The following is a 26815-nucleotide window of genomic DNA, read 5'->3' as shown; positions in this document are numbered from 1 at the left end:
TATTTATTTTTTAGTTATAGTTATATCAATGCCTTTATTTTATTTATTTGTTTTTATGTAGTGCTGAGGATCGAACCCAGGGCCTCGCATGTGCTAGGCGATCGCTCTACCACTGAGCCACCCCAGCCCCTCATTTTTATTCGTACCTTAGATAGTCTTTTTAATTTTTTTATACTTACTTCCTTGAACTCTGTTTAGCTGATGGGCTTTGGTTCACTGTTTGTCATTGGGTTTTTTATTTTGTTCAGTCTTCTTTATGGTGTGGAATAGAAGAGTCATCTATTTTAGCATGCCCCATAATTTGTCCTGGCCTGACTTTGCTAACTCTAACATCACTTATTTTTCCAGATATGGCCTCAAGGTGGACATCTGGGCAGCTGGTGTAATCACTTACATCCTACTGTGTGGTTTCCCTCCATTTCGTGGGTATGGGCAGCAATTTTTATTTAGCACCAACAGAGTATTTCTCTATTCTCTGAATGATCCATTTGCCTTTCTTGAACAAAGGGGCCTGAAGCAGGAAAAGAACATAATAACTTCACTTGAAATGCCTGTTGTTTTTTTCCATATTGTGCATGCTAATTTATATACCTTCCATAAATCTTCCTCATATAATTTAAAAACTCATTCTTTCTTAATTTACCCAAACAGTTGCATATTGACGTTTTCGATTGCTTTAAGAACACACATTTTACACATTTATGGGGAAAGGAAGGGCTCAGTGCATTAAAAAAATGATGAAACATGCCCTGAGTTGACCTTTTAGTGCTATTTTCTCCTGTTGTTGTTCATCTAAACAGAAGTGGTGATGACCAGGAGGTGCTTTTTGATCAGATCTTGATGGGGCAAGTGGACTTTCCTTCTCCATACTGGGATAATGTTTCTGATTCTGCAAAGGTAGGTTGCCAGTGCCTGCCTCTTCCTTACAGCCTAGAGAAATTATTGATTCCAAATCATTGTGCACAAAGAGACTAATGATATCATAAATGTGATTTGTATACCTTTTAGTTGTAATTACTCGGTTTTCTAAGATTTCACAGACATCCAACCATCAGTTCTTGGCCATCCTAACAAGCACTTACCAAGTGACTCTACTTTGTTGTCACTGCAGTTACATTGTGAAAACCTCTTTCTGTGCTCCCTCCTCACCAGGCTTGAGCCCAGCTCAGATTTCTGCATGGCACATTGCTACACCCTTCTCAGGTCTTATCATCTCCTCAGTGAAGCCTTCCCAGACCACCCCGTCTCCCATTGCAGCTCTTAAGCCTTACCTGGCTTGCCTGATCCTCCTTATCTGTTTTATTTTTCTCTATAAAATGTAAACTCTTATGTCCATCTGGTATACCATGTAACCACCTATCTCACCTACATAGGTAAATAGACATGTATAGATAGGAGGATATGTTCTATTCATGTCGTTTATTTCCACACTCTCCCTAATACGATGCAAATTCTGTGAAGGCAAGGATTTTTGTCCATTTTATTCATTGTGGTATCATCAGTGCCTAAATCATAACTGGTACCTAATTAGTGATCAATATGTATTCAACAAATTAATAATGTATGGGTAAGTGAATCAAGCAATTAACCAATCAAAGGGAAGAAAGCTCAACCTCAACATAGGTTGAAATGATCAACAAAGAATTTATGGGGAAGCTATGTTTGTTTAGAGGCAGGGAATCAAACATATGATGTTTATCCCACTGAACTAATAGTGGTGATGGTTGCACAATAATGTGAATGTATTGAGTGCCACTGAAATGTTCACTCAAAAATGGATGAATGCTAAATTTTATGTATGTTTTAACATACTTTTAAAATAATACAGATCAGCATCTAAAAGACTATAAAATTCTTACATTGGCATATTAGTAGACTTTGGAAAGGAAGCAAAACCTTGTAATTGATCTCTTTTAAATTTATGTAGATTGAATATCCCTAATTTGAAAATCCAAAATGCTCCAAAATCTGAACTTTTTAAGCACCAACATGATCTCCTAAGTGGAAAATTCCACACCTGACCTCATGTGTTGGACTGTAGTCATAACATAGATGCACTAAGGTATTGTGTAAAATTATCTTGAAGTTATAAATATGTATAAGGTGCATATGAAACAATGAATTTTGTATTTAAATTTGGGTTTCATTCCCAAAATATCTCTTTATGTAATGCAAATATCCTAAAATTAAATAAAAAAAGAAAACAATTTTAAATCTGAAGCATTCTAGTCCCAAGATTTTTGAATAAGGGATACTCAACCTGTATCATGTTACAAGCATTGACTTACATTTTTGAAAATTTGATGTTGAAAATAATCATCTTTTGGTTGTTCAATGGGTATGACTTTCCTTTTTCTATATCCTGAGTATAAGTACAAATTAAAACTGAACCCCTTGGATCTAACCCCTTTGCATAGGAAATGATGCATATTGGGCACAAGTCTCTCATTTACTTCAACTGTCCAAGAATCCACATCTGGACTTAGGGAAATGTAGGGAAATAAGAGAAATGTCAGAAGAAAGGCCAGAGGTAAAAGGAACTGGGGTGGTGTTGGGGTAGGGTTGGAGCACTGTTACCTGTAAGTAGGCTTTTCGGAATCTGCCCAACTCTTAATGTTCTAACTCTATACCTGCAATCTTACAGTTACTGACAAATGGTACCATCTCCTTTATCCCCACAGCACCTGGCAGAGAGCACCATACACAGTCACGGCTTTAAAAAGTCTTGATCCAAGTTAGAAAGTGAATGGAAAACTTGGTAGAAAGCTAAGGTAGATTCCACATCAATGGAAATCAGTCATTCCCATTCCACGTGGTACTCAGAGCCTGTGTACATAAGAAACAAGAGAATGCCTATCTAACCATTTTGTTATTTGGAACTTCCAAAAGTGGGCAAATGTTTGACAAATTGACCAAAGAGAGCTGTGCCATCCTGGTCCAAATCACTTTGAGCTCATAGGGAAGGTCCAAATCACTTTGAGCTCATAGGAAAATTTCATTGCAGAATCTTCTAGTCACTTAGCTCTTAATAGTTCCACTTTCTTTGTATTGATAAGTCTGGAAATTTTTGAAGCAACTTTAACACATTTCCTTAGAATCATTTGGCTACTAAAGGATAATTCTCTTGGGCTGGGGATGTAACTCAGTGGTAGAGCACATGTTTAATATACATGAGCCCCTGGGTACAGTCTGTAGCACCAACCCCCTAAAAGTTCTTTCTATTTTACCAACTAGCTATTGGAAATTCTACATCTTTTTTCATTCCTTTCTTTCAAGCCTAAATATCCTGTCTGCAGATTAGGTAAAATCCATTTTTTTTCCTTTCGTCTGTCAAAGTGAAAATTTAGTGTTTTTAAAATATGACTTTATAAAACGTTTAATTAAGAAATCTAGTTTTTAATTGTAAGATCATAGTCAAAGAAAGGTCTACTGATGCTTTAACATGAATAATGCTTTTTTTCTGTTAAAAATATTTCTATGAAATTTATTTAAATATTAACTTATTTTCATTTTTTTATCAATTGCAAGCTATATATTTGTAATTCCAAAAGTTGATCTTTCCTTTAACTTTTGAAGATGTTATTCAGGTAGTTGCAGGTAAGTGGAGTTGATATAATTCAGATTAAGGGCTTTTACAAATGCTTTTCCAAAAGGAAGAGAAAGCCCACATTTGCAAACACCCAGCTTTTCACCTTCAAAGACAAATAAATGGAGTCTAATGTTCCCCTTCACAGGAGCTCATTACCATGATGCTGTTGGTCAATGTGGATCAGCGATTTTCAGCTGTGCAAGTCCTTGAGCATCCCTGGGTTAATGTAAGTGACTTACTTTCCTCCCTCTATGCACACCTAGCCTGCCTTTGAAAAACTGCTTGCAGATTTCCTAATGATATTGCCTCCTGTAGTGCTTGGGTTTGTTCCTTCCCCTAAATGAGCCAGACCATTTACAGAATCCTACATTCGTTCCCTGAGGGTATCTGATGTGTCCATTTCATTTGATTCCAATAAGACGCCTTCTAACTGGAGAGGGACAGGTGATTCACATCCCCTACCCCACAACCTACTTTATATGGTCCAGATTGCAGCTGAATAATCATCAGTAAGACAGAGCAGGTTTTCTGAATCAGTCCTACTACTGTGTCCTTCCTTCCAATGTACAAATGACTCCAGGGGGGTTTACACATGTACCCAGGAGCACTCCAGGCAGTATTTCTTAAACTTGAGTGTGCTCACAAACCTCATGAGAGATCCTAAAATACAATTACTAATGCAGCAGGTTTGAAGCTCTGCATTTCTCAGAGCTCCAACCTGCTGCTTCTATGTCTGTCCTTTGAGTACAAGAGTCTAGTGACATTTCTTTAGCTAGGAAAGAATTTTCCAGAACAGAGTCATTCTTTTTTCTTTTTTTGACCATGTGTCTCTTTACAACTGATAGATACGATTTGTTTGGACAAATAATAATAGTAGTTTACACAGACTGCTCAACTTCAGGAGTCCGACAGTCCTGTTTTATGCACCTCATATATATTAACTGTGTTCTTCCCCACAACTTTATAATTTACTAATCTAGCTGCTGTTGTAATCCCCATTGACAGATGGGGACACTCCCTAACTGTCTGCAGATTAGGTAAAATCCATTTTTCCTTTCATTTGTCAAAGTGAAAATTTAGTGTTTTTAAAATGTGACTTTATAAAATGTTTAATTAAGAAATCTGGCTTTAAATTTTAAGATCATAGTCAAAGAAAGGACTACTGATGCTTTAACATGAATAATGCTTTTTTTTCTATTAGAACTATTTTTATGAAATTTATTTAAATATTAACTTATTTTCATTTTTTTATCAATTGCAAGCTATATATTTGTAATTCCAAAAGTTGATCTTTCCTTTAACTTTTGAAGATGTTATTCCCATTGAAACTGACTGGTTCTTCCTACCAGAAGAGAAGACAGATGACAGATTTGGTTATAGATATGTATACAGACCAAAAGAAATGGGCATTCATAAAATTGTTAGCTCATTGATATCAATGTTGCCAGGCTACTACATGAATGATCTGGCAACAAAATGTTCTCTTCCTCTGAATTGTCATCTTGGCAGGCAGTCAAGTGTTTTTTTTCCAAAGTAACTAATTATGGAGGACAAGCCATGATTGCAAGCACAGTCAAAAGGTGAGGTGCCAACATGTGAGGTATCAGGAGCTTGGGATCGTATTCATGTTCTCCGACTTGGTGGCCATGGATCTAGGTTTTATGTGTGCATGTGATTCTTCACAATCCGCTGCAAGGTTATATTTATATGACAGGAGGAGATAAATGAATATGAATGCATCGAGATTTGCAGCTTAGGCTTACTTTAAGTCTTTTCATAGAGCAGAGTGTTCTAATTGGTGTAAAGATGTACAAAAATATTAATCCCCTCAGTATCTGGGATAGTGGGCTATCACATCCAAGACATCACTTGGAGCCTCAGCAACCTTTGCATTATCTTTTCCTGTGAAGTGAGAAGGATGCATGTTATTTGAGTATAGTAAAAAGCCAAGGAGATAGGCAGAGCCAATATTATTGTACCCATTTTACAAATAAGGACACTGACATTGTGGGAGTGATTTTCTCCAACTATCCAAGCTTGCAATAGAGCCAGAATTTGTTGTCAGGTATTCTCACTGTCCTACCTCTCTCCTCCTTTTGTTAAACATGAAGCACTGTGAATTTTGAATAAGGGCACATTGTGGACATCAGCAATATTGTGGTCATTGTGAATACAAGTTAGCAACCTTTCCATACTAACTTACTCTGTCATGGTGCCTTTCCCTTAGGTGTTCAGGTAAGAAATGCCACAAGCTAGCTCCAGGCTCTCTTGAGGACAGCAGTTGATTCTGACAGTCAACATGGACTAACGAAATGCCAAGGTCCACAACTTGTCCAATTGCACATTAGACCTAGAAAGACTGAGACAGATGACCACACAAAATAAACTGGAAAACCTGAACATGAAATGTGGCTTTCAAAAACTCATTATGAGGGCTGGGGTTGTGGTAGAGTGATTGCCCAGCATATGTGAGGCACTGGGTTTGATCCTCAGCACCCATATACTTAAAAAAATAAATAAATAAACAAAGTTATAAAAGAAAAGAAAAGGTCAGGTCTTTAAAAAAAAATCATGATGAGCTACAGAAGGAAGAGATTAATGGGTGACAAAGAGCCATTTTAGATTCCTAAATACATTTTATTTTTACTGCCTGCCAGACCCGCTCTCAGGAGCAATGTCTGATGCAGCCCAGTTAAGGGCAATGAGCAGGGCTGGCCTAGCAGCCTCTGTGGGGAGGTTGCCATGGAAGTTTCCTGGAACAATGCCAGAGCTCAGTCCTGCAGGAGGCTGGAAAGGAGATGTCCAGTAGGGTCAGCTCCAGCCGACATGGACATTGGCTGAAAGGTGACTTTGTGAATGTGAGCAAATCTATACATGAGGGGTCTAGAATTCAGTTAGAAACAAGAGAAATGCTTACCTTGACTTCAGGACAAATAGTGCTCTATCAATATCATCCCAACCCAACTAGGGTAGAAAAAGAAAATTAAGAAGACTTCCGGCTCTTACCTTTGAAAACCTAGGTGCTCATTTTCTTAGCATTAACTTTCTGCCTCCTCTACCTGCTTTGCACACATGGTCCCATCTTGCTGGCAGTTATCTTCAATGGCTCCCTCTGGAACTTGGATTTCTACTTTTTTTTTTTCAGATTTTCCTTACAGATTCCCTAAAAGCACTTTCTAAAATCAAGAGTAATGTTTAAGTAATAATCATTAAGTAAAGATCCTGTTTGAATGCCACAAGGAGATTTAAAAAAAAAAAAAAGATAACCCTTTACATAATTCAGCCAGACTACATTCTAAGGGGGGAAAATATCTGTATTGGTTTTAGCAAAAAACCTTTTGAATGCCTCGTGTAGAAACTGCTTCTTTGCCTTTGAAAAGAAGGCAGTTTCTATGTATACTTTTACATAGCAACTAAATCAGAAAACTACTTATTTTCTTTGTCTCAAAACAATATGTAAGCTTTCACAGACAGCATTTAGCATTTGTTGAGGTCTCTGAGTGCAACACAGGAATGACCAGGCCATCAAAATAAATAAATTAGGGATTTAAAAGGATATCCATTTAACGAGACGTTTTGCATTTGGCAATCAAATTATATCTGATCACCACAAAGTATACCCCCTAAGGGGGAGAGAGGTAATAATAATTATGTGAACCCTAAGGAGGTCGGCAGAGAGCTCTTTCTGCGCTCTCATTAGTTCTAATTTTCTCTATTGCTTATACGATGACCTTTCCACCTGGAACACTTGGAATTGAAAAGGCACTTCTCTTATGAAACAGAAAATAGAGCATAAGGGAAATAGAATTTTAAAAATTAAATCAGCAAAAGTCACTTGTTTTAGCCTTATCCCAGGAGCTTCCTCTGAGCTTGCATTTATTTTTAACACACTCTGGGTGCAAACCCCACCCTGCTTCTTGGTATCCTTGGCCTCAAAGGGTCATGAGCATGGCCTCTCAGTGGATGGTTCTGATGAGCCCACTGAAAGAATGATATCACCAACATGCAGCCAAGTGCATAAGAAAGGAATGGAGACTTCCAGAAGGAGCTTGAATACCTGTGTGACCTGGGGCGAGTTGTTTCTTTCCTTCAAACCTGTTTTCCTGCCTGTGGAATAGGGAAAACCGGATCAACTTCTCTGCTTCTAAAGAGGATAGAGAGAGGATCATATACTTAAAGAGCCCGAGAGGACACTCTGAAGCCCCAGCACCAACATAGATACTTAGTGAATGCATGAAGAATTTGAGTCTGAGCAGAGCAGTGACTCTGTTACCTATTGTCACATGCTGAAGAAATGCAAATTGTCATCAGTATTGGCCTAAGAGTAGCTTGATTAAGGAGGAGAGCCCCTCACTCAAAAAAAATTATCCTGCTTGAATGCCATAAGCTCCATGTAGGTTATGTGAACATTATCAGCTTTTCTTTCTCCTGACAACTTATCTAATATAGTTATGAAATCCCAACAGGCATTGTCTCAGCTGAGTTTACTAACCTTATTACACATCTAGTGGAGAACCATAGGATTTAGGCACATATAAGAGTGAAATAGGCAATGATATATCTAGATCATTCCATGAATTAGGGTGAAGGTTGAGTCACTTGCTCCCTGATGAAGCTTTTTGGAAAGAAAATGTAGGTTGGGCTGGGCACAGTGGTGCACACCTGTAATCCCAGTGGCTCGGGAGGCTGAGGCAGTAGGAGCTCAAGTTCAAAGCCAGCCTTAGCAAAAGCGAGGCAATAAGCAATTCAGTGAGACCTGTCTCTAAATTAAATACAAAATAGGGCTGGGGACATGCTCAGTGGTGGAATGTCCCTAAGTTCAATCTCCAGTACCAAAAAAGAAAAAAATGTAGGTTGGTGATAAATCCACAAACCGAATAGACATTGCCAAAACAAAATTTCTTCTTTGTAATAAGGATCAAATTATCATTGTTATCATATTTCAAATGTTTTGCTTTGATTGCATTTTTGTTTTCAGAATACCAACTCGCCTTTGCCTGTTTTATTCTCCTAATCCTCTGGATTGCTATAATTCTAGGAGTCTCTTTAACCTCAAATTATTTTTCTTATTTTGCTGATGAGAAAACTGAGGCACAAAGGAGTTTAGCATAAAGCTAAGTGGAGTCTCTAGCACAAAGTCTGATGGCTGGGTTTTGCCTCCAGGGATTCTGATTTGATTTTCCTGTACTGGCATCTGGGCATCAGCAATTTCAAAGCTTGGAAGGTGATTATAATGTGAGATTAAGTTTGAAAACTGTTCTAATGTGAAGGACTGGTTAGAATATATCAAGTCAAGTCATGCAGCCATTTCAACACTTCTTATCACCTCCTAGTCTTTACATTATATTTTAGCTCCTTTATCCTACCTACCTGCTCTTTTGAAAAGATACTGCTAGGCCAAGATATTCCAAAAGGAAAAAGACAAAGGAAAAAAAAAAAGGAGACTGGACAATCTCCTAGGATATTTCATGCTGACTAATAAAAATCAGCCCTACCCACATAAAAATTTGAATGCATTGATCTTTTTGTGCTGGTAGAATTTGTTAGGAATTAAGTTAAGCCCAATGACACTGTAATAATGCATCAAACTTCTTACTTAGGCATCTTACCCTGTCCTTGCTCTAAGGTAGATCTTAATTACTTTGCATTTTCTTCCCAAGTGCAGTGTGAACTGAAGGAGTGCACAGGTTCATGCTGAAGAGGGCCAAGGTGCTGTGGTTCTGTGCAGCTGGGTATGGTTAACAAGAACCAAGATGCAGCACAATCTGGGTGAAATAGAACTGCCCTTGAAGAGCACTTTAATGAACTTGGAATTGTTTTCAACTGAATCAGAATATTCTGGTAGTAAAATACTCCAGACTGACATGCTTCCCATAAATCTACAGATATTATTAATAATAGAGTCTGGCAATGAATAGACTGGAAACCAGATCCATGATTCAAAACCCAAATCCACAAGGGGAGGAAGATTTTCTAATGCATGACCCCTGAGATGGTTTCCCCAAGGAAAAAGGGAAATTCACTCTACTGAGTGACCTCACATCCGAGCCCACCACCCTCCCCCCAGCTCTTCCCCAGCCAGCCCTAGAGAATGGAGACCTGGAGGTTGGGTCTCCTGCAGCAGCTGTGAGAGTTCATTTTCCATTTTGCAAACTAATTTTGTTCTTGTCAGTTGCAATGCTCTGCCAAGTGGTAGATGGGAATTTCTAAATCAAAAACCACTAACCTCAAACCACAACCAGCCCGTGTCAAACTTCAGAAACTACTCCCAAACCAGAACGTATGGTAATAATACTCTAACTATTTGTAAAATATTGCCAGGTTTGTCACGTTTAGAAAATTCATAGCACATTTTTGGCACATAATCTCTTCTAAATAATGGCGATAAAGATGTATATATAAAAATGTATGTTTTTATGGCCCTATTTATTTTATGGATGCAAGACAGTAAGTTAGCTAAATCTCTGCCATCAATCCATATGGCTCAGGTACAGATTAGATCCTTGCAAAGCCAGTTGTTTATGTCTCTTAATCCAATTATGCTGAAAACCTTTGAAATTTATTGAGAAATGGTGCAGACTTTTGAGTTCCCAGGGTATGCGTGTGCACATGTGCGTGTTTTACCTCCTTTAGATGAGATGCCTTATTTCATTGGGGAAAAAAAACACTGAAATGTTTTCAGATTTATGAAGTCAGAAGCATCTCTGACAACTTGTGAGAGTTGTTTCGTTACTTTTGTTGCTTCAACATAAACTAACAACCCCAGGGAAGCGCGAACCTTCACTAGAATTTAAAACTGGAAGCCTGAACTTCCAGGCCCCAGCATCTAAAAGAGTTGCTATGAACCTTGACAGGAGATTAGGACCAAGACAGGGCTGGGGAATGATAACCAAGTCCATTGTGAGGCGATAGGAAAGCTCACAATGAGCTCAAGAACTGACGGGGGACCAGGGGTGGGGGTAGAACGGGGTAAAAGCAAATTTCTGGGAAAGATACCAATGGTCAGGAAGCGAGACAGGCATGGAATTTTTCAACAAGAGATGAGTCTCCCTCAGAAAGGGCAAATAGAGGCTGCGCCTATGGAAACCCAAATGCTTTTCTCCTTATTTGCACCCAGGTTGTTAAACAGTCTCCACTAATCACAGGTCCACTCTGTTGGCAAAGTGCAACCTCATTCCATCCAGCACTGCCTGATGCACACAGGATCCTAGAGCCAACATATTAGGTCACATTGCCACACCCGGTCTTCAGGTGACATAGAAGTTTCTAACTACATGCCACAAGAAACCTCCCCTGGCATGCTCAGCAGCCCTTTTACTGATCTTCAGATGCTTCCCAGGCTCCATTAAATTCAAAACAAATATTCTCTGTTTTTTTTTTTAAGCCCCTAATTCAGTTTTCATTCCCTCTCACCATTGTGTGATTTTCATCATGGAAAAGATGATTCACTGAGTATTTTCACTTAATACTTAGGGGGCTCTTTTGGACACTAAGCTAGTGAATACAAAGTGGTATGGGATAATGAACATTTTCAGATTTGATTGATACCTGACTCAAGCACTTTATAGCTGTATGACCTTGCGCAAATGATTTCACCTTTCTGAGCCTCAGTTTGCTCATCTTCAAAATGGGACTAAGAACACACATAGTAGATGATAGATGAAGGATGAAGGAGATCATATATGTACATCCTTAGCTCAGGGCCACTAACATTTAACCTTTGCATAACCTTTCTCTGCCTGCTTCCTGATCATGATTTTCAAAATAATTGCAAGTTCATATAAATTAATTTTCTCAAGGTAGCTTGGAACTCTATTAACAAATGGTTAAAAGTAAATGTACCATGTTGGATGTGAGGCCCATGGGGTACCACTGTAGGAGGGTGGCCCCTTTAAACATATGTCCCTGTTTCTCTTCCCTCCCCAAATATCATCCCACCATAATTGGTCTTCACTTTATTTCTAACTCTTTATGCAACACAGAATTCTTTAAAATTCTCTCTACATTGTTGGAAAATCTTCTTCCTCCAGATTTGATTTCAGATGCATTCTAATAAGTACATTATTACTTCTCTTAGTCATTAATCAATAAGTCCAAGAATATCATAAATTGAATGTCCACTGTGTGCAGGACACTGAACCCCAAACATGCCAGAGTCATGATGCTAATATTTTTAAGACTTCCAGCATTATTTCATGCCTTGTCAAATGTTCAAATATCCCCCAAATTCAATTCTAAGAGGATTGTCTGACTTAAATTCTTGAGACCTGTTTTTCATCCACTATTTTTTAAATATACACCATTGAATTTGTCCTTATATTTAAAACTCCAGATCACATAATTCTTTGTGATTATCATCCAACGTCTCTTTTATTTGTAGAGTCAGCAACTGGATGGTGTAGCATAAAACATACTCTACACTGACATTCCTTTTACTTAAAAAAATCACATTTTTCCTAATTGAGACCACTACTTCAATCTCTGGATCTTTTTTGTCCTTACTTATGTCCAACCTTTTCCAATTCTTTTAGCTTTCTCTGCCACTATTCTTCCCCATAAACTCTTACCTAGAGATAAACTGGTTGACTTACTGCTTGGCAAGCAATAAGTGGCTTCTACTTGTACCAGCTATGTACCAAAATATCCCCTTCCCTCCTCTCTGCCTGTCAGCCTTCTCCCCTTCATTAAGGACCAGGTCAAATCCCATATCTCTCATGAAATCTGTTCTGAGTGTTCACATTGGGAAATGTGTCCTCTCTCCTCTGAATTCCTTTGGGGTTTCTAGCTGAGCCATGAGGCGAAGCTGCCTTGTGACAGATCTTTTTTTTTTTTTAAATCTTGATCTGTTTTATTACTTGACATGGTGTGTGCATACTTTCTCTCCTAGTTAGCCTGAAGGGTTCTAGTGGGCAGAGATCATTTCTTCCTCCCACATCCTGCCAATCCTAACATAGCTCTTTACGTACAAGGTGCTACATATGTCCCTGTTTCTGTACCCTCCTCAAATATCAACCCACCATAATTGGTCTTCACTTTATTTCTAACTCTTTACACAACACAGGATTCTTTAAAATTCTCTCTGCATTGCTGGAAAACCTTCTTCCTCCAGATTTGATTTCAGATGCATCCTAATAAACATGCTGTTATTTCTCTTAGTCATTAATCAGTAAGTCCAGAAATATCATAAACTGAATGCCCACTGTGTGCAGGACACTGAACCAAGTGCTTCTAAGATAAAAAAAAAATTAGAAGAAATGGCACAAAAGGGAAATGATGATAGATGATTGATGGATAGATAGATAGATATAAATCGCTTAACACCAAAAAAATATAAATAGGGCAAATTGATACAATGATAAAGCATTAAGGGCTTACAGAAGAGCCATTAGAATATATTATACTTAACTGGAGAAAAAATTCATTCAGACCCAAGTTTTCAAGGAAAAAGAGGGCACATGGGACCCAGGGAAGCAGGACCCATAGTTCTCTTTGCTCACCAGCAGTTTCCCACCACCTATCACAATGCCTAGTCCACTATAAACTTGCACTCAGTGTCCACTGAATACGTGAATGCCCAACTACTGAAAGTAGGAGTAAACCCCATCTGAAGAGACCAGCTCATGCAAAAAGAGCAAGCGTGTCTTGCTTGCAGAAGATCAGATGTATTTTCCTGGATAGAGCCAAGAAATGAAGTGCAAAATAATGGAGAGGAAAGAGAGAAGAAAAATGAGGTAGTCTTGCCAAGATTCTGGTTTCAACAGATAATAATAATAAACACTGTATCATCCATTCATTCATTTGCTCCATAATTATTTATTAAGCATCTACTCTAAGCCACAGCTCTAGGATAAGACCTGGGGATTCCATAGTCTCTGCCTTCAGGGACCATGCAGCCTTTTCATCATGAACTAGTAAGTGGTGGTGTACACTTGACCCTGGCTATTGTTATTCTAACAGTATTTAGTGCAGGAAAGCAATTTTTCCAGCCTCAGTCATATATGGCTCCAGCAGAGAGCAGAAGCCTTAGTTGAAATGAGCTCTGATATGGAATATGTCATAATAACAGATGATCTGAAGGCAGCAAGAAGGATTTAAAACTTAAAGAACAATTTTTAGCTTGGAAGACTGTCCGGAATTTTTAGAATGGATATTGAGTAGCTGTGGAACAAGACTAAGTTTATTTACAGTCATACACAATTCCAGGTCTGCCAGTTCCCTTGGTTTGGGGTCTAAATGATGGGTTAGGAGAGAGAAAAAACAGATAGGCAGATGATTATGATTTTTTAATGGATTAACATTTTCTTTAACATAGTTCCTTGAGCCAAATTTGAAAGTCGATTTTTCAAATTTAGATCAGAAGATTTAGATTAAATTTAGATGTTTTTCTAAGTTTAGAAACATACCTCTGAGGATCAGATGACACAGAGAAAATTAATTGTAGGGCAGATATAGAAATGAATGAGACCTCAGAGCAGTACTTCCAACAAGGTTTCATGGGAAGACCTTGGTTGTTTTGTTTCTGACACCAGAAATCTAAGATCACAGCCTGGGACTAGAAGACTTTGGCCACGTTTCCCCATGTATCTTTTTTTTGCCCTTTCTTTACTTTTTTTTCTTATTTCTTTTTTTCCCTCCAGGATGATGGCCTCCCAGAAAATGAACATCAGCTGTCAGTAGCTGGAAAGATAAAGAAGCATTTCAACACAGGCCCCAAGCCGAACAGCACAGCAGCCGGAGTTTCTGTCATAGCAGTAAGCATCTGAAATATCCACCTCTAACTTTTTAAAAGCAACCTGCCTAAGAGACATGCATTACTCAGGAGATTCCACCCAGAAACAGCAGAACAGGTCATTTCTTTAGACAGCTCTACCCACTTAATGCACACAAGGAGGTATGGGGTTTATATATGTGTGTGTGTGTGCAAAATCATTTCCCTGGGCATCTCATCATTATCCAGCACCTCCAGGGTGTATTGCAGTATATATTAATTTCACAATTTATTTTTTTAAAGCAAAAATTCTCCCCCACACTGGACTCTGTGCCAGTGCAAACTTTTTGGGTCTCAAAAAAGAGAGTTCACTGTGTCCTTTCTCCAGAACCTAGAAGGGAGGGGAAGCTGAGAGAGACAACATAGCTGGCAGAGATTGGGACACCACAGATCTTTATACTAAAGAAAAATACATCAGAAGTTTGCACCATAAGACTGAATTGCTGTGAATACCCAATGAAGTCATGATGTCTTACTCCTTGGAAATTTCTGTTCTTAAAATTTGAAGTCTTTTACCATTTACCATTTTATTGATGCTGCTGCATATGGCCGCCCCCGCCCCCATTTTTCTTTCTGTTCTATACCTGCAGATATAGACTACATGCAATTTGATAGCTGCTCTAGGCAAAGATTAAATTGGGCCAAGAAATAATGAAACCTCATACTTCCTGGTGTCATATTCTAAAGTAAATATATTCAAGTCCCAGATTGCTTGAGTTAATAATTTCCTTTTTTCCAGAGTATGTAAATTTTAATAGCATATTCAATGTGGAAATCACTTGAGCTTTTTTGCTTTTCTGAACAAAGAACTTAAGACACGATGTCAAATTTTTAGAAATTATTTATGCTTTTCAACATTCCTCACGCTCATGAGCAATACCGAATGTTTAACTCCTTCTAAGGGTGTTTCTATTTTCTTTCTTTCTTCTTTTTTTCTTTTTTCTTTTCCTTTCTGGTTTTGCTAAAGCTCTAAATAAAGCTAAAGATAAATAAGGAACCTATATGCTATAATCAATCCCAGATCTGGGTTACTAAATGTTTCATATGGGCTTCCAGAATTTGCAAATGGTACAAATGCTTGCACACTCGCTGTGGTACACTGTGCATTCCATGTTTCTCAGTTGAACCTTTTCAAAAGTGAGTTACATGTGTGTGGGTAACTGGCACATGAGCAAACAGATGGTGCTAAATAGAATCCACACTCTTTCAGATGCTCCTCAGTGCTGCTGAGGTTTTAAAATTTCAAGGGGTTCTTCTTGCCCTCTCTTTAGTTCTTTCTAAGAAAACTCAAATTGTCCTCCACTGTCTTCCATTTATGGTCAGCGTTCTTTGTTACCAGCCAGTGCTCAGTCAATTTTGGCCAGTGACAGTCTCACGATGATGCTCAACTAAATCGAACCACCTCAGCTCTGTTTTCATTGTTCATTCAAGATATGAGTCCATTCCAAAGTGTTTGATTCCAGATGTCCACGATTTTCTTTTGGAATGGGCTGCCAGCACGCTTGTCCATGAAAGGAACTGCTCCTCTGCTCCTGCTCAGAGCTTACCACTTCTAGAGAGAGTGCCTTCGCCACCTCTGTCATTTTGTTTTTGTTCTCCTTTTTCCTGGTCTTTTATTTCAACTAGTCTTCGGTTGAGTTTGCCTTGGTTGTTTGATAATGGTCTGTTCGCAGTGTTCTGGGAGTCCTACAACGACTAGGGGCAGAAACTTCAGGGCAGTTTTTCAATTGACAGAGGACAAATACTTGAGGGGAAAATCTTATTTTAATCAAACCCGAATAAATTCTGAAACCTAATATCTATAAGTTTATTAAAACTTCATCTAAATGTCTCTCAAAACATCCCAGTTAGTATTTGAAAATCAAAAGTCCACTGATTTTTGTTTCCTAAGTATGATTGCATCACTTTTGAATGCAGTTTTGAATGCAAATTTCTCAGTTTGTCACTAACATGTTTTCCATAGAAACTGCACAAATCGGTCATATATTTATAAACCGCGAGGTGGCCTGTGTAATGCTAAGTTACACATTTGTCTCATGCTTATTTCATGTTCAGCACCTACCAAGTTTTTAAAAGACAATTATCAACTTGACTCAGATTCAAATTAATTGGCTGTTTTTTGGAGAAATGTATCTTAAAAAGGGCCTTTGTCAGCTCTTTGACGCGATTCACATGTTAACTGCTATCATTAATATTTCAAGAGAATATCAATGTAAATTTCAGAGGCTGTTTCCCCGAGAAGCTGATCTGCCATGTTATGTGAATTTATGCACCTTCTCCAAGGTGCTTTTCTCTCATAAACATCCCTGCCCTCCACAAAGACCCCAGGGAGGTCATGAGTCCCAGGGTGGGGCTGGGAAATAGAAACCCAGCCAGCCGGGCTGCCTTTGTTATTAACTTTCAGAATAATGTTGGATAAGCCCATAAAAATGTTTCCGTTCTTAAATGGCAAAGACCAATTGTTATGGGTCTGTCACAAGAAAAAGGAACCCTGGCATTAAATAATATCTCATTTCAAACTTAAGTATGGCTGCTGAACAACAATATTCTGTTGTGAGGCAGAATATAAGTAGAAGGTAGAAGAAATATGCTTTATAAATGGTGTATCCTAGGAAGCCCATTTGACAGCTTAATAATTCAATACAGTTATTGGTTTGTCCACATCATAAGAAGCTCGATAATTAATATAACACAGTCGTGACTTCTATCTGATAGAAAAAGCTGATTTCAATGTAAATTTCATTCAGACAGAATTTTTTCCCTAGCATATATGATCTCCCTGGAGACTATAAAATTATGTATTTTATTTTAGATTGCCTCTATCATGGGACCAACTTTTTGGAAATAATGTACACCCTTGGAAAAAAATTCAAACTATTTAGATTATAGTGTCAGTTTGTTTTTGTTTTTGTTTTTGGCAAATCAACAATTAAATTAGTCTTTACGAAGATCTACTTCTTGTTCCTTGGTTAGAAACCTCACTACCTACTTATAAGGAAATTCATGACACTTTTTCTCTCTTAAAATAAAAAAGAAAAAAAAATCATGACAGACTCGATTCACGGATGTAATTTATGACGCGAGCGTAGTTAAACATGTGCTTATGGTCTGAACTGTAGTGTTTTTGTTCATGTTGTCATTTTTATTTTCCTTCTCTGCTTCCCACCTACTACATTATTAAGACCAAAGAAAGCACAAATGATAACTTTATATGAAGCTCGAATGAGGGCTTCAAGTTGGCTCGGGGAGTAATTACCAGCTGAAGGTTCCCAGGGATCACAGGTCCCTTCCAAAAGAGGAAAGGTGTTCTGACATCGGGTCAAGCAATGTGATTAGGTGGAGACCCGTGGCTATCCTTAGAATTGCAGCATTTTGCCTCTTAGAAAGACTCCATTGTCCCTTTGCTACCTTTCCCAGTAGTTGGGAGATTTAAACACACACACACACACACACACACACACCCCAGAGAAAGGGAAACAAAAGGTTATTAAAATGCAATTTATAGACATAAAGTGGAATTAGAGATGACATTTTAACGGTGGACTTTTGAGAGCTGAGGGAGGAGAGGGAGGCATTATTAGATTTGCTCAGCTTGATGAAGAACCGATGACTAAGATGTCAGTTCCAATTTATTTTTCTCCATTTAATGCTGTTTATTATTTTAACCGATAATTTTCCTAATGCTTTAAAGTTCTTATTTTGCATTTTGCTCATGCAAATAGAGCATTTCAGTCTAATTGAACAAATCCATTCTAATCAGCATGCATATGATTGTGATACTGAAAAAAAGCTTAGTTTTGAAAAGACCTTGTGCCCTGTTATATGGCATTTTGCCTGTAGATGGCAATGGAGAACCAGTTACTCTGTAGCCATCTTTGTGGCCTAAAACAGAGGCATACACCATCTTCCTAAAAGCAAGTGTCCTTCGATTTTTTGTTGTTTTGTTTTTGTTTTCCCTGAAGAAAAAGAGATATGCATTTTGAAAAAAAGATGAAAAACCTCACGATGCTTTCCATGAACAGTAGGATCACCCAGTGTCTAATCAGAGCATTGAGTCCTCTGTGCAGTTTTTAGTTCAAATGCCTCGTGCACTGGCATGGTTTGCAAATGCCTTTGTGAATTTAGAAGTAGAAACTGTCATGAGCATCACACCAGCGCAGCACTTGAAAGAATTCATGGGCCTCTCCCTAAAGAAATGTGTGCATCCTATCACGGGCAAAATGGGAAAGTGGGCGTACAGCATGATTATTGTTCTCCAGGTTTCGAGATTAAACCTTTTATTCCCAGGTAGTCAAAGGCTAACATCTTATTCCAGGTGAACAATTTTGAGAATTTACCCTGTTCTTCTAATTATTGTACCTTTTGTTAATCATAAGCACTTAACTGTACATATGCCTTTTTAATATACAGTGAAAATTATTTTTCATTTCAATTTATTTGCCTTATTTTCATAGAGAAAAATTACTGACTGTTTTATACTTTATCTCTTTAGTTCAGAAATGTAATTAGGATTCACCTTTAAGAGTAGCTCTGCTTTTGAAGACCAACTCTTAAAGAAATCCAAATTGCTGTGATTTGTGGGGTTTTCAAACCTGATTCTTTCTCTCTTTAATTTCATAGATATGAAGCCCTCAAATTTAAACCTAATGGGGTTTTACTGTTGGGGGGCAGGATGAAGTTCCACTCTGCTTTCTCTTAGGTGGCTAAAGCTGATTTCAGTACTTTACTTAATTATAAAGGCTTTTCTATTTTATGGCAATATGAAAAAGTGTTTAAAACTTTTGAAATCGAGAAGCCAATTAAATGCACATTCGGAAACTTGTTTGACAAACTAGATTTATTCTAACAAAATGGCCTCCAAGATATTCATGAGGGATCAGTGTCTTTTCTTGCCTTTTTGTTTTCAATGTGCAGATTTAAGATATTAGCTAGTTATCCTGCAGAAGAGACATCGTCACTTTATATACTTATGTAGTTAATGAAGAACAGCTTGGTCTGGAGTCTTAATTCTTTAGCACAATGTTGATCCACTGAGTTGCCCCATTTCTCTCTGCTCAGCTGGACCACGGGTTTACCATCAAGAGATCAGGGTCTTTGGACTACTACCAACAACCAGGAATGTATTGGATAAGGTATGAGATGGTGCAGCTCAACAGTCAGTGTTTCCATGGCAACGTGCTGGCAGTCTCCATTAACCAGTTCCTTCAGTGGATAAACATGCTTTTGATTTGTTATCCAGTCCATATGCTGCTTTATCAGTTTCATTTTAATCTTGATTGAGATGCCACACCCCCTCATTCCTTTTTTTCACCCATTATTCACACTGACATTTGCCAGCTTTCTTTCCATTGCACATGCTCAGTATCAATTTCCCTTATGGCTAAAAGGACAGTATATTTAGTGCTGATGCCAAAGCATTTGCCTGATGTTGTTAATTTAAACAATGATTTTTCAGTGCTATTCTGTCCCTTAACAAATGGAAGAAAAACAGCACATTAGTGTATGTTCTATAGAAGTATACTGTCATTTTAAAGTCATCAAGCCCAACCTTGACCTTCTTAGATGGATGAAACAATGCATTTCCACGTTAGTAGTAGAAGCGCCTCCAAGTACAGTGGGCTATAGAATGCATTGTGTGTGTTGGTAAGCTTGTGTTTTCCAATTCTCCACCTTTTTGTTTTGTTTTTGTTTTATTGTTACCTCTCTTCCCCCCTGGAAATCCCTCTATGTATTAGCTATTGCATGAATTCACTTTTCAATATTTTGTAACTGTCAGATTATTTAGCTGGCCTATCTGCTCAAGCAAAAGAGTCTATGGGAAATATTGATTTTCTTATTAACTGGGTTAAAGAATTTTACCCCATCATTTTCTATTCCAGTCAATGGCCCTAGCATTTCCTGCAAGGGGCATTGAATGTGTCTATTTAAGTTATCCACAGGCAGGATGGTTTTTGATGGATTGAGAAATGAACTCTGAGAAGTTCTAAGGAACTTCTCTTCTCCATCTTAATGTCTCTGAAATCATCTCCAGGTAATATTCTAAATCTTAGTGTTTGCCAAGAAAAATTCTGCTGGTTTTGGCATTTGTTTCCCCAAACAATGGAGCCTATTGGAAGAAATATAGTGTCATCTGGCAGTTTCATAAATTAGTGTGTCAAATTTTACCAAAAAATATAAATATGTGATATATATGTATAATTTTAAAATTTAATTTTATATAATTAAGCACTCAACGAAAAGGACTTAGGAAAGCAGAAATGAGCACCTTCAGACAAATTATTGAAATATACTACCATCATGATAACTCCCAAATCTGCTTAAAGCAAGAAAACACCCAGGCTTCATTAAGACATCTTTAAGTCATTTGTATCTATTTGTATCTTTTGGATTGATATGCACCTACAAATTGCACATCTACCTTTTTATTTACCTAAGTAAACTGGCTCTATAGATGGAGAAAGAACCTTATTTATTCTTTATTTTTTTGAAGGGGAGGGTGGATTAATCATGATTTGGCAAAAAAAAAAAAAAAAAAATGCCCATCTCAATGGAGATTCACAAACTGAACACAGCATAGAACATTCCTAGCACCTCAGGATCACCCTTCCCAGACCCTTCCAGGAGGGTCACTTTGCCCCAGAGATAAACATTGACCCTTGAGTCTATCTGCATTAATTACCTTTGCCTGGTTTGTACTTTATATAAATTGAATCACACTATACTCCACCCTTTTTTTTTAATCATGTCTCCTAGCCTCAGGCATTTTAACCAGAAATATATGTGTAAAGCTGATATACAAATAAAAATAGGCATCCAGTATATCTAATGACAATTGTGCATACTTGAGCAACAAAAATTATACACCTAAACTCATCTAATTTCAAAAAACAGGTAAATCTCTAGAAATCAAATTACTAAATTTGTAGGATTAAGGATGGGAGCAAAATACCAAGTAAACATAATAATTAATACTCATAGCCACATATAAAAAGGCCATTTAACTAAAATCCTAGTGATGGTTCCCTTCAGCCGACAAAATGACATTTCCCTGAATAATGGGCAGGAGCAGATGGGAGATAATCTCTTTATTCTTCCACACATAAACTGCTCTGTTTTCCAGCTGGGGGCAGTAACAACAATGTTTATAGTTAATGCTGTACTGAACAGAGCACCCAGTATGTAAAGCTAAATTGGAGAAATGATGCTAAAATCTCATCGGCATCTATGCTTAATTAGGAAGTTTTATAATGCCATTTAGCCGCAAAACGAACACACTCCTCACTGTTGGCAAATGCTTGCCTTTTATCTCCACAGAAGTGGGAGCATTTGTCTAACCATGGTGTCAGCCAACTTTCTAACATAAACAATCCTTATAGGCAAACAGCCCTGCTCCCCAATTGTGTTTACAAGTGGCTTGTGGGTGTTCTCACTAGCCTGAGCAGAACTCTTGGGAATCGCACTTGCTTTTCTCAAAGCAGCCCACATGAGGGAATAGGCTGGGAAAACCATCTCCTTGGGGTGCCCAGAATTGGCATGATCCCCTTAATTGACTTTTTAATAATGTGGAAGAATGGTGGGGGTCCATTTTCCTCTTTCTCTCCTTCATCCTCCCACCTCCTAACTGCTTGCAAACTTCAACTAGGGAGAAACATCCTGTGGTTGACTCATTTATCCAGGAGATTTTAGTCCTGTCACCAGAATCCAGGGGGTACACTGACCTATGAACACGTTCACTGGGCTATTCCACACTACCAGGGCCCATGAAGCCATCATTTTCCCCTCTGCTGCAAACCATTGAAAAGCATTTAATTCTGTTACATTTTCTTCTTCCTAAACAATGTGTCCTTATCCAAAGGCACACGGTCACATGCATTTCTACCTTTCTCAGCTGAAGCTGTCACTGTGGCAGGTGGTGTGGCCAACAACATGCAGGAAAGAATTCTGCATCTTCAGCACACAGAGCAGGGCACCAGCCAGAATGGGATAACCCAATGAAATAAAGCAAATATCAAAACAAGACATAAGCTAAAAATGCTAAATAAGATGAAATGGGGAGGTGAACTAGGACAAAAGGGTACTTGGGTTCCCAGGCATATTGTGACTACAATGTGCATATTGGATGCATATTGGATTCAGCACTATCCTGAAACAGTGAGTAATGAGGCAGAGCGGTGGCAGCCGTGTGCCGTCTTTGCAAGGCTATTAAATGCTGTCATGCTCGGTTGTTAAAAGAAATGGGGTCAGTTAAATGCATCTCACTCAGTGCAGGTTTAAAAGAACTGTTCCCATGGAAGCTAGGAAGGAAGTGCAACATGGTATGAGAAGGGCTCTGGGGTGAACCTTGGCCAGCAGCCCCCAATGCACACAGAACTTTGCAATGTTGTGTTGCAGGCTGCTTGGTGGCAAGTCACCTGGGCCTCAAGAAGGTGTTCTCCACTGAGTGCACTGCAGTGTAGATGCCTCTGTTCCAGCAAGGAATTGATCACCCAACCATGACCTTCTGAGGCTCCCTGTGTATCAGAAAGGTGGTGGCATCAGAGGCGGGTGATGTTAAGCTTAACACATAAAAAAAAAAAAAAAGCATAGATTAAGTTTTATAAACTCAAACTGCAATAAGAGAGGTCTCAGGAAAGTAATGAGGATTGGTCTTGCAGTTGTACCTTGATACCCAGGAATGAGTTAAGTCAGGAAGTTTAAAAGGTGAGCCAGTCCTATGCCTATTGCAATATTGTGAACAGTCATTGAAATAAACAAGGGAATAGTGAGTCATCTGTGTTGTTTTACCAAGTCAAACAAGTGGCTTGCTCCTTGAGGTATAATTTTGACTCATTTTGTTTGGTTTTCAGAGGTCACTTTGGAGGGGATTCCAACAACATATATGAATCTTTATTTTTAACTTAATGTATTTGAAACTGGAAATAAGAAAATTCGATGGCATTCCCTTATTCATTGGGTATAAATTGAATTGAGAGTGTATACACTTTCCTGAGATTCTTGATGATTCCATATTGGTTGACTGTCATGTGGTATTATAACTTTGACATTGATTTCCCTCTTTTTGATTTAGCAGTGAACATCTACATTCTTTCCTACATACTCATTCCTGCCATATTTTGCAAAATTTCCTTATCAAACTCATTGATGTGATTCAGATTTTCTCAGGTGTGAATATGTGGGAAAGATTTAAAGATTGTGGCTTTGGTGTTAGGAAGCCTTGGGTTTGGATCTAGTCTGCCCTGCTTCCTGCAGAGTGATCTTGGGCAAGTTATATTCTTTCTTTCTCTGGTTTTCAATTTCCCCCAGTTAGAAACAGGAGAAGAGTATTATCTGGCTTCCAAATCCATGGTGAGCTGTATGTACACAAAAGTCTTCACAGACCCAGCCCATAAAATAACTCAGAAAAGATAGCTTTGTGTTTTCCTCACTTCCAAGAAAAACAAAAAAAAATTATCCACTCTAGAGTAGAGGCCGTCTCCTGAGAAACTTGATCTCTCTCAAGATCAAAGAATGTGTGACTAAGATAGAATCATGATTTTTTTTTTTTAATGCTCTGACTGGAATAAATTACTGAGCAACTTTTATTTTTCATGAGAATTTTTAACATTAAGTTTCATTTAAAGTAGCCAGAACCAAAAATTCCCAATGAGATGTAAGTTTGAGAAACTCTCCTCTAGGATACAATTGACAAAATCTAGGCCACTGCCTATTTTTATGAATAAAGCTTTATTGGAACACAACCACATACATTCATATACAAATTGCCTGTGGCTGCTTTTACTCTACAATAGCCAAGTTGAATAGTTGTATCAGAGAATTTTATGGTCTGAAAGCCTAAATTATTAACTATCTGACCCTTCCTAGAAAGATCTTCCCAACTCTGTAACGATCTCTGTAAAGATCTGTAAAGATCCCCCCCCCACCCCCCGTAATGATGCTTATTCCATTAGATCACTCATTGGACTTGCTAAAACTATCTCCACCACCCAGAAGAATGCCAGGCACAGAATAGGCTTTCACTAAATATTTGTTAAATGAATAAGTGAAATGTTGAACTGTCCAGAGATGGGATTATTCTTCCACTGATTTTCAGGATAGATATGTTTTGAAAGGTTTGGGATACTTTAAAATTTGGGCAATCAAGTCACATGAGATGCTCTAGGATAACATTCCATTTTTACCAACCCAGAAGTAAGCCTTTTGAAAAGCTAAATTTGTTTTTGCAATAAAAGGAGTTATTCTGTCACCTGCTAAACAAGTTCTAAATTTTTATAGATTTTCTTAAGACAAACAATCCCTGTGGTTTCTACCTCGCTAGAATGAAGAAGAGCAATCACCATGAGAGCTCTGCTTAGCTTCTGGCTTCTGTAGGAAAGAATGGGCTGCCAGGCAGAAGCCATATATGAATTTTGTCCACTGAAGGCCTGAGTTTAACCCCTAAGTGACTGTAACACTCTGATGGGAAGCCATCAGATTCCCAAGTGTAGACCTGGGCTAATGGGGATTCTCTTAAAAACTGGCTCAGCAGAAGAAGCCTATGTTTGAGACTGCTGATACAGAAGCACAGGGTCAGCTTTCCCAGGAAAATGAGGAATAGTATTTAAGAGAGTCATATCTACAAAGTAGCATGGAAGGCAACTCAACTACATCCCACACAGGCTGCCTCTTGTCATTTTAATGGTCTTCTTTACTCTAGGAAAAATCCATGCCAGGTCTCCAGATACTCTGCAGATCCTGCCAAGGCCCCAAAAGGATCTGAAAGCAAAACAAAACAGAACTGCAATAAGCATGACAGTAAGCCCAATAAAATGAGGAAGGTGAATATTTCAATCGATTTGTCAGTTTAATTTTACTAGCAAGCAAAACATTTCCAAAATGGCAAGCAAATTGTAACTGAGTCCCTACAGAGTGAGGGTAAGCAAAGGAGAGGGTTCCTGAGATTAATGCCCCAGCAGCTGCATCCCCGGTTCAGTCTCCTAGGTAGTATGAATAATGGATGGGCTAAAAGGCAAAATGCACAATAATGTTCTTTTATTAATGAAATGAAGACTATTTGTGATGGCTAGCAATAAATTAAGAAAAGCAAAAAGGGAAAAGCAGTCAACGTTTGCCTCTGAAAAATGCAGTTACTTAAATACAATAATTACTGCTGTGACAGAAAACATTGCCTCACAACTAAAATGAGGTACATCCCTTGTGAATCCTGCCTGTATTGCAGAACAGAAATATCTTTGATCCATAGACTCTAAGGCCTATTGTTTGCTAAGAGAAAAACGTAACCCATTATGGTAGATTGATGGTGATATTAAGCATATGCATAGAATTTCATAGGTGAAAGTCTCCCTAGAGATCATGAGTGATAGCCCCGCCCCCTCAGTCTATGGGTGTGGAAACTGGGGCTCTGTGTGGTTAGAAAACAAGTCCAAGGTCACATAATTAGCTGAGCTAGGACAAAAAGCTAATTCTCCTGACTACTACCTACTGCTGCTTCCAAGGGGATTAAACTAAAGCTACCCGACAAGACAAGCATTATGGAGATGTGGGGTGATTCCGACTAGCAAACACAAAACTAATGCTGCAATTCATATTCTTGATTCCTTCCTGACCTTCCTCCTGTATTGCTGAAATTTCCCTTTAGCATTACATAGGATATACCAGATGGATAGTTCATGTGAATTTATGCTAATTTCCAAATTTAATATCAGGAAACAAGGATTTAAAATATCCAAGCACTGTGTGGAAGACAGCATCATTTCGTTGTAACAGAACAGGCCACTGGCCAAATTCATTAGGTAGATCTATTGTTGGAATAAATCTCCTGGTTAGGCAGGCACTGCCTTTTATTTATGTATGCCTGGCGTTATAGCAGGTACTGAAACATGGTGGATATTAATTTCTCTAAGACTTCCATGCATGTGACCACCTGAGTACAGGCTGAGGTTACCAGCATTATTTTACTAGAATTCAATTTCACACTTGCTCTAGTAGTTATCAGGGGCTTTTGATAGTCAAAGGCTCACAGTTTGAGGTAGGCATATACAGCATTTCTCCTGTGTATAACAGGTTTATATTAGTTCATTTCTCCATGCCATTTAATCAACTACTAGTTCTTTCCCACTTCACAGCATAGTGGTCACAATTACATACATATTTAAAGTAACTAGGTTAGAGCTTCGTATTTGGTGGTACCAGCCAACACCAGAATCTCAAGAGATTTCTTACTCCCCTCTAACCTGTGATAATTAGCACCAAAATGTGATAACACAGTCTTCAGTTCTCTCAGGAACTCTTAATTAAGTGGTAACTTATAGAGGAGACACTTGAGATTTCTACCGCAAGTTCATGCATGCCCATTCCACCAAAGCTACAAGCCATGAACAAAATAACTAATAAAGTAAGAAACCTGTTAGGAAGTCTTGAAGTGTTAATGGAACATCAAACCTGTCCCTGAAGACATACTC

At 38.3% G+C, this 26815-nt stretch overlaps 1 protein-coding gene across 3 annotated transcripts in view; it reads left to right on the top strand.

Moving 5' to 3' along the window:
- Dclk1 (doublecortin like kinase 1) overlaps positions 1–26815 on the top strand; it is a 344423-nt gene that overhangs the window by 306750 nt on the left and 10858 nt on the right. For 2 of the 3 annotated variants that reach the window (XM_046454160.2, XM_058582537.1), the window contains 4 exons: positions 349–426; positions 801–897; positions 3735–3815; positions 14227–14340. In XM_046454160.2, coding sequence (XP_046310116.1) covers positions 349–426; positions 801–897; positions 3735–3815; positions 14227–14340 — 370 coding nt within the window. Of the gene's footprint in view, positions 1–348; positions 427–800; positions 898–3734; positions 3816–14226; positions 14341–19415; positions 19490–26815 lie in introns of all 3 variants that reach the window. The other variant, XM_058582536.1, reaches the window with a different exon arrangement.

The sequence above is a fragment of the Marmota monax genome, unplaced genomic scaffold (genome assembly GCF_021218885.2).
Source record: "Marmota monax isolate L192 unplaced genomic scaffold, Marmota_monax_Labrador192_F-V1.1 WCK01_AAM20220418_F8-fsc00011, whole genome shotgun sequence".
NCBI lineage: Eukaryota > Metazoa > Chordata > Mammalia > Rodentia > Sciuridae > Marmota > Marmota monax.
The sequence above is the reverse complement of the archived record's forward strand: the minus strand, read 5'-3'. Positions and strand labels throughout refer to the sequence as shown.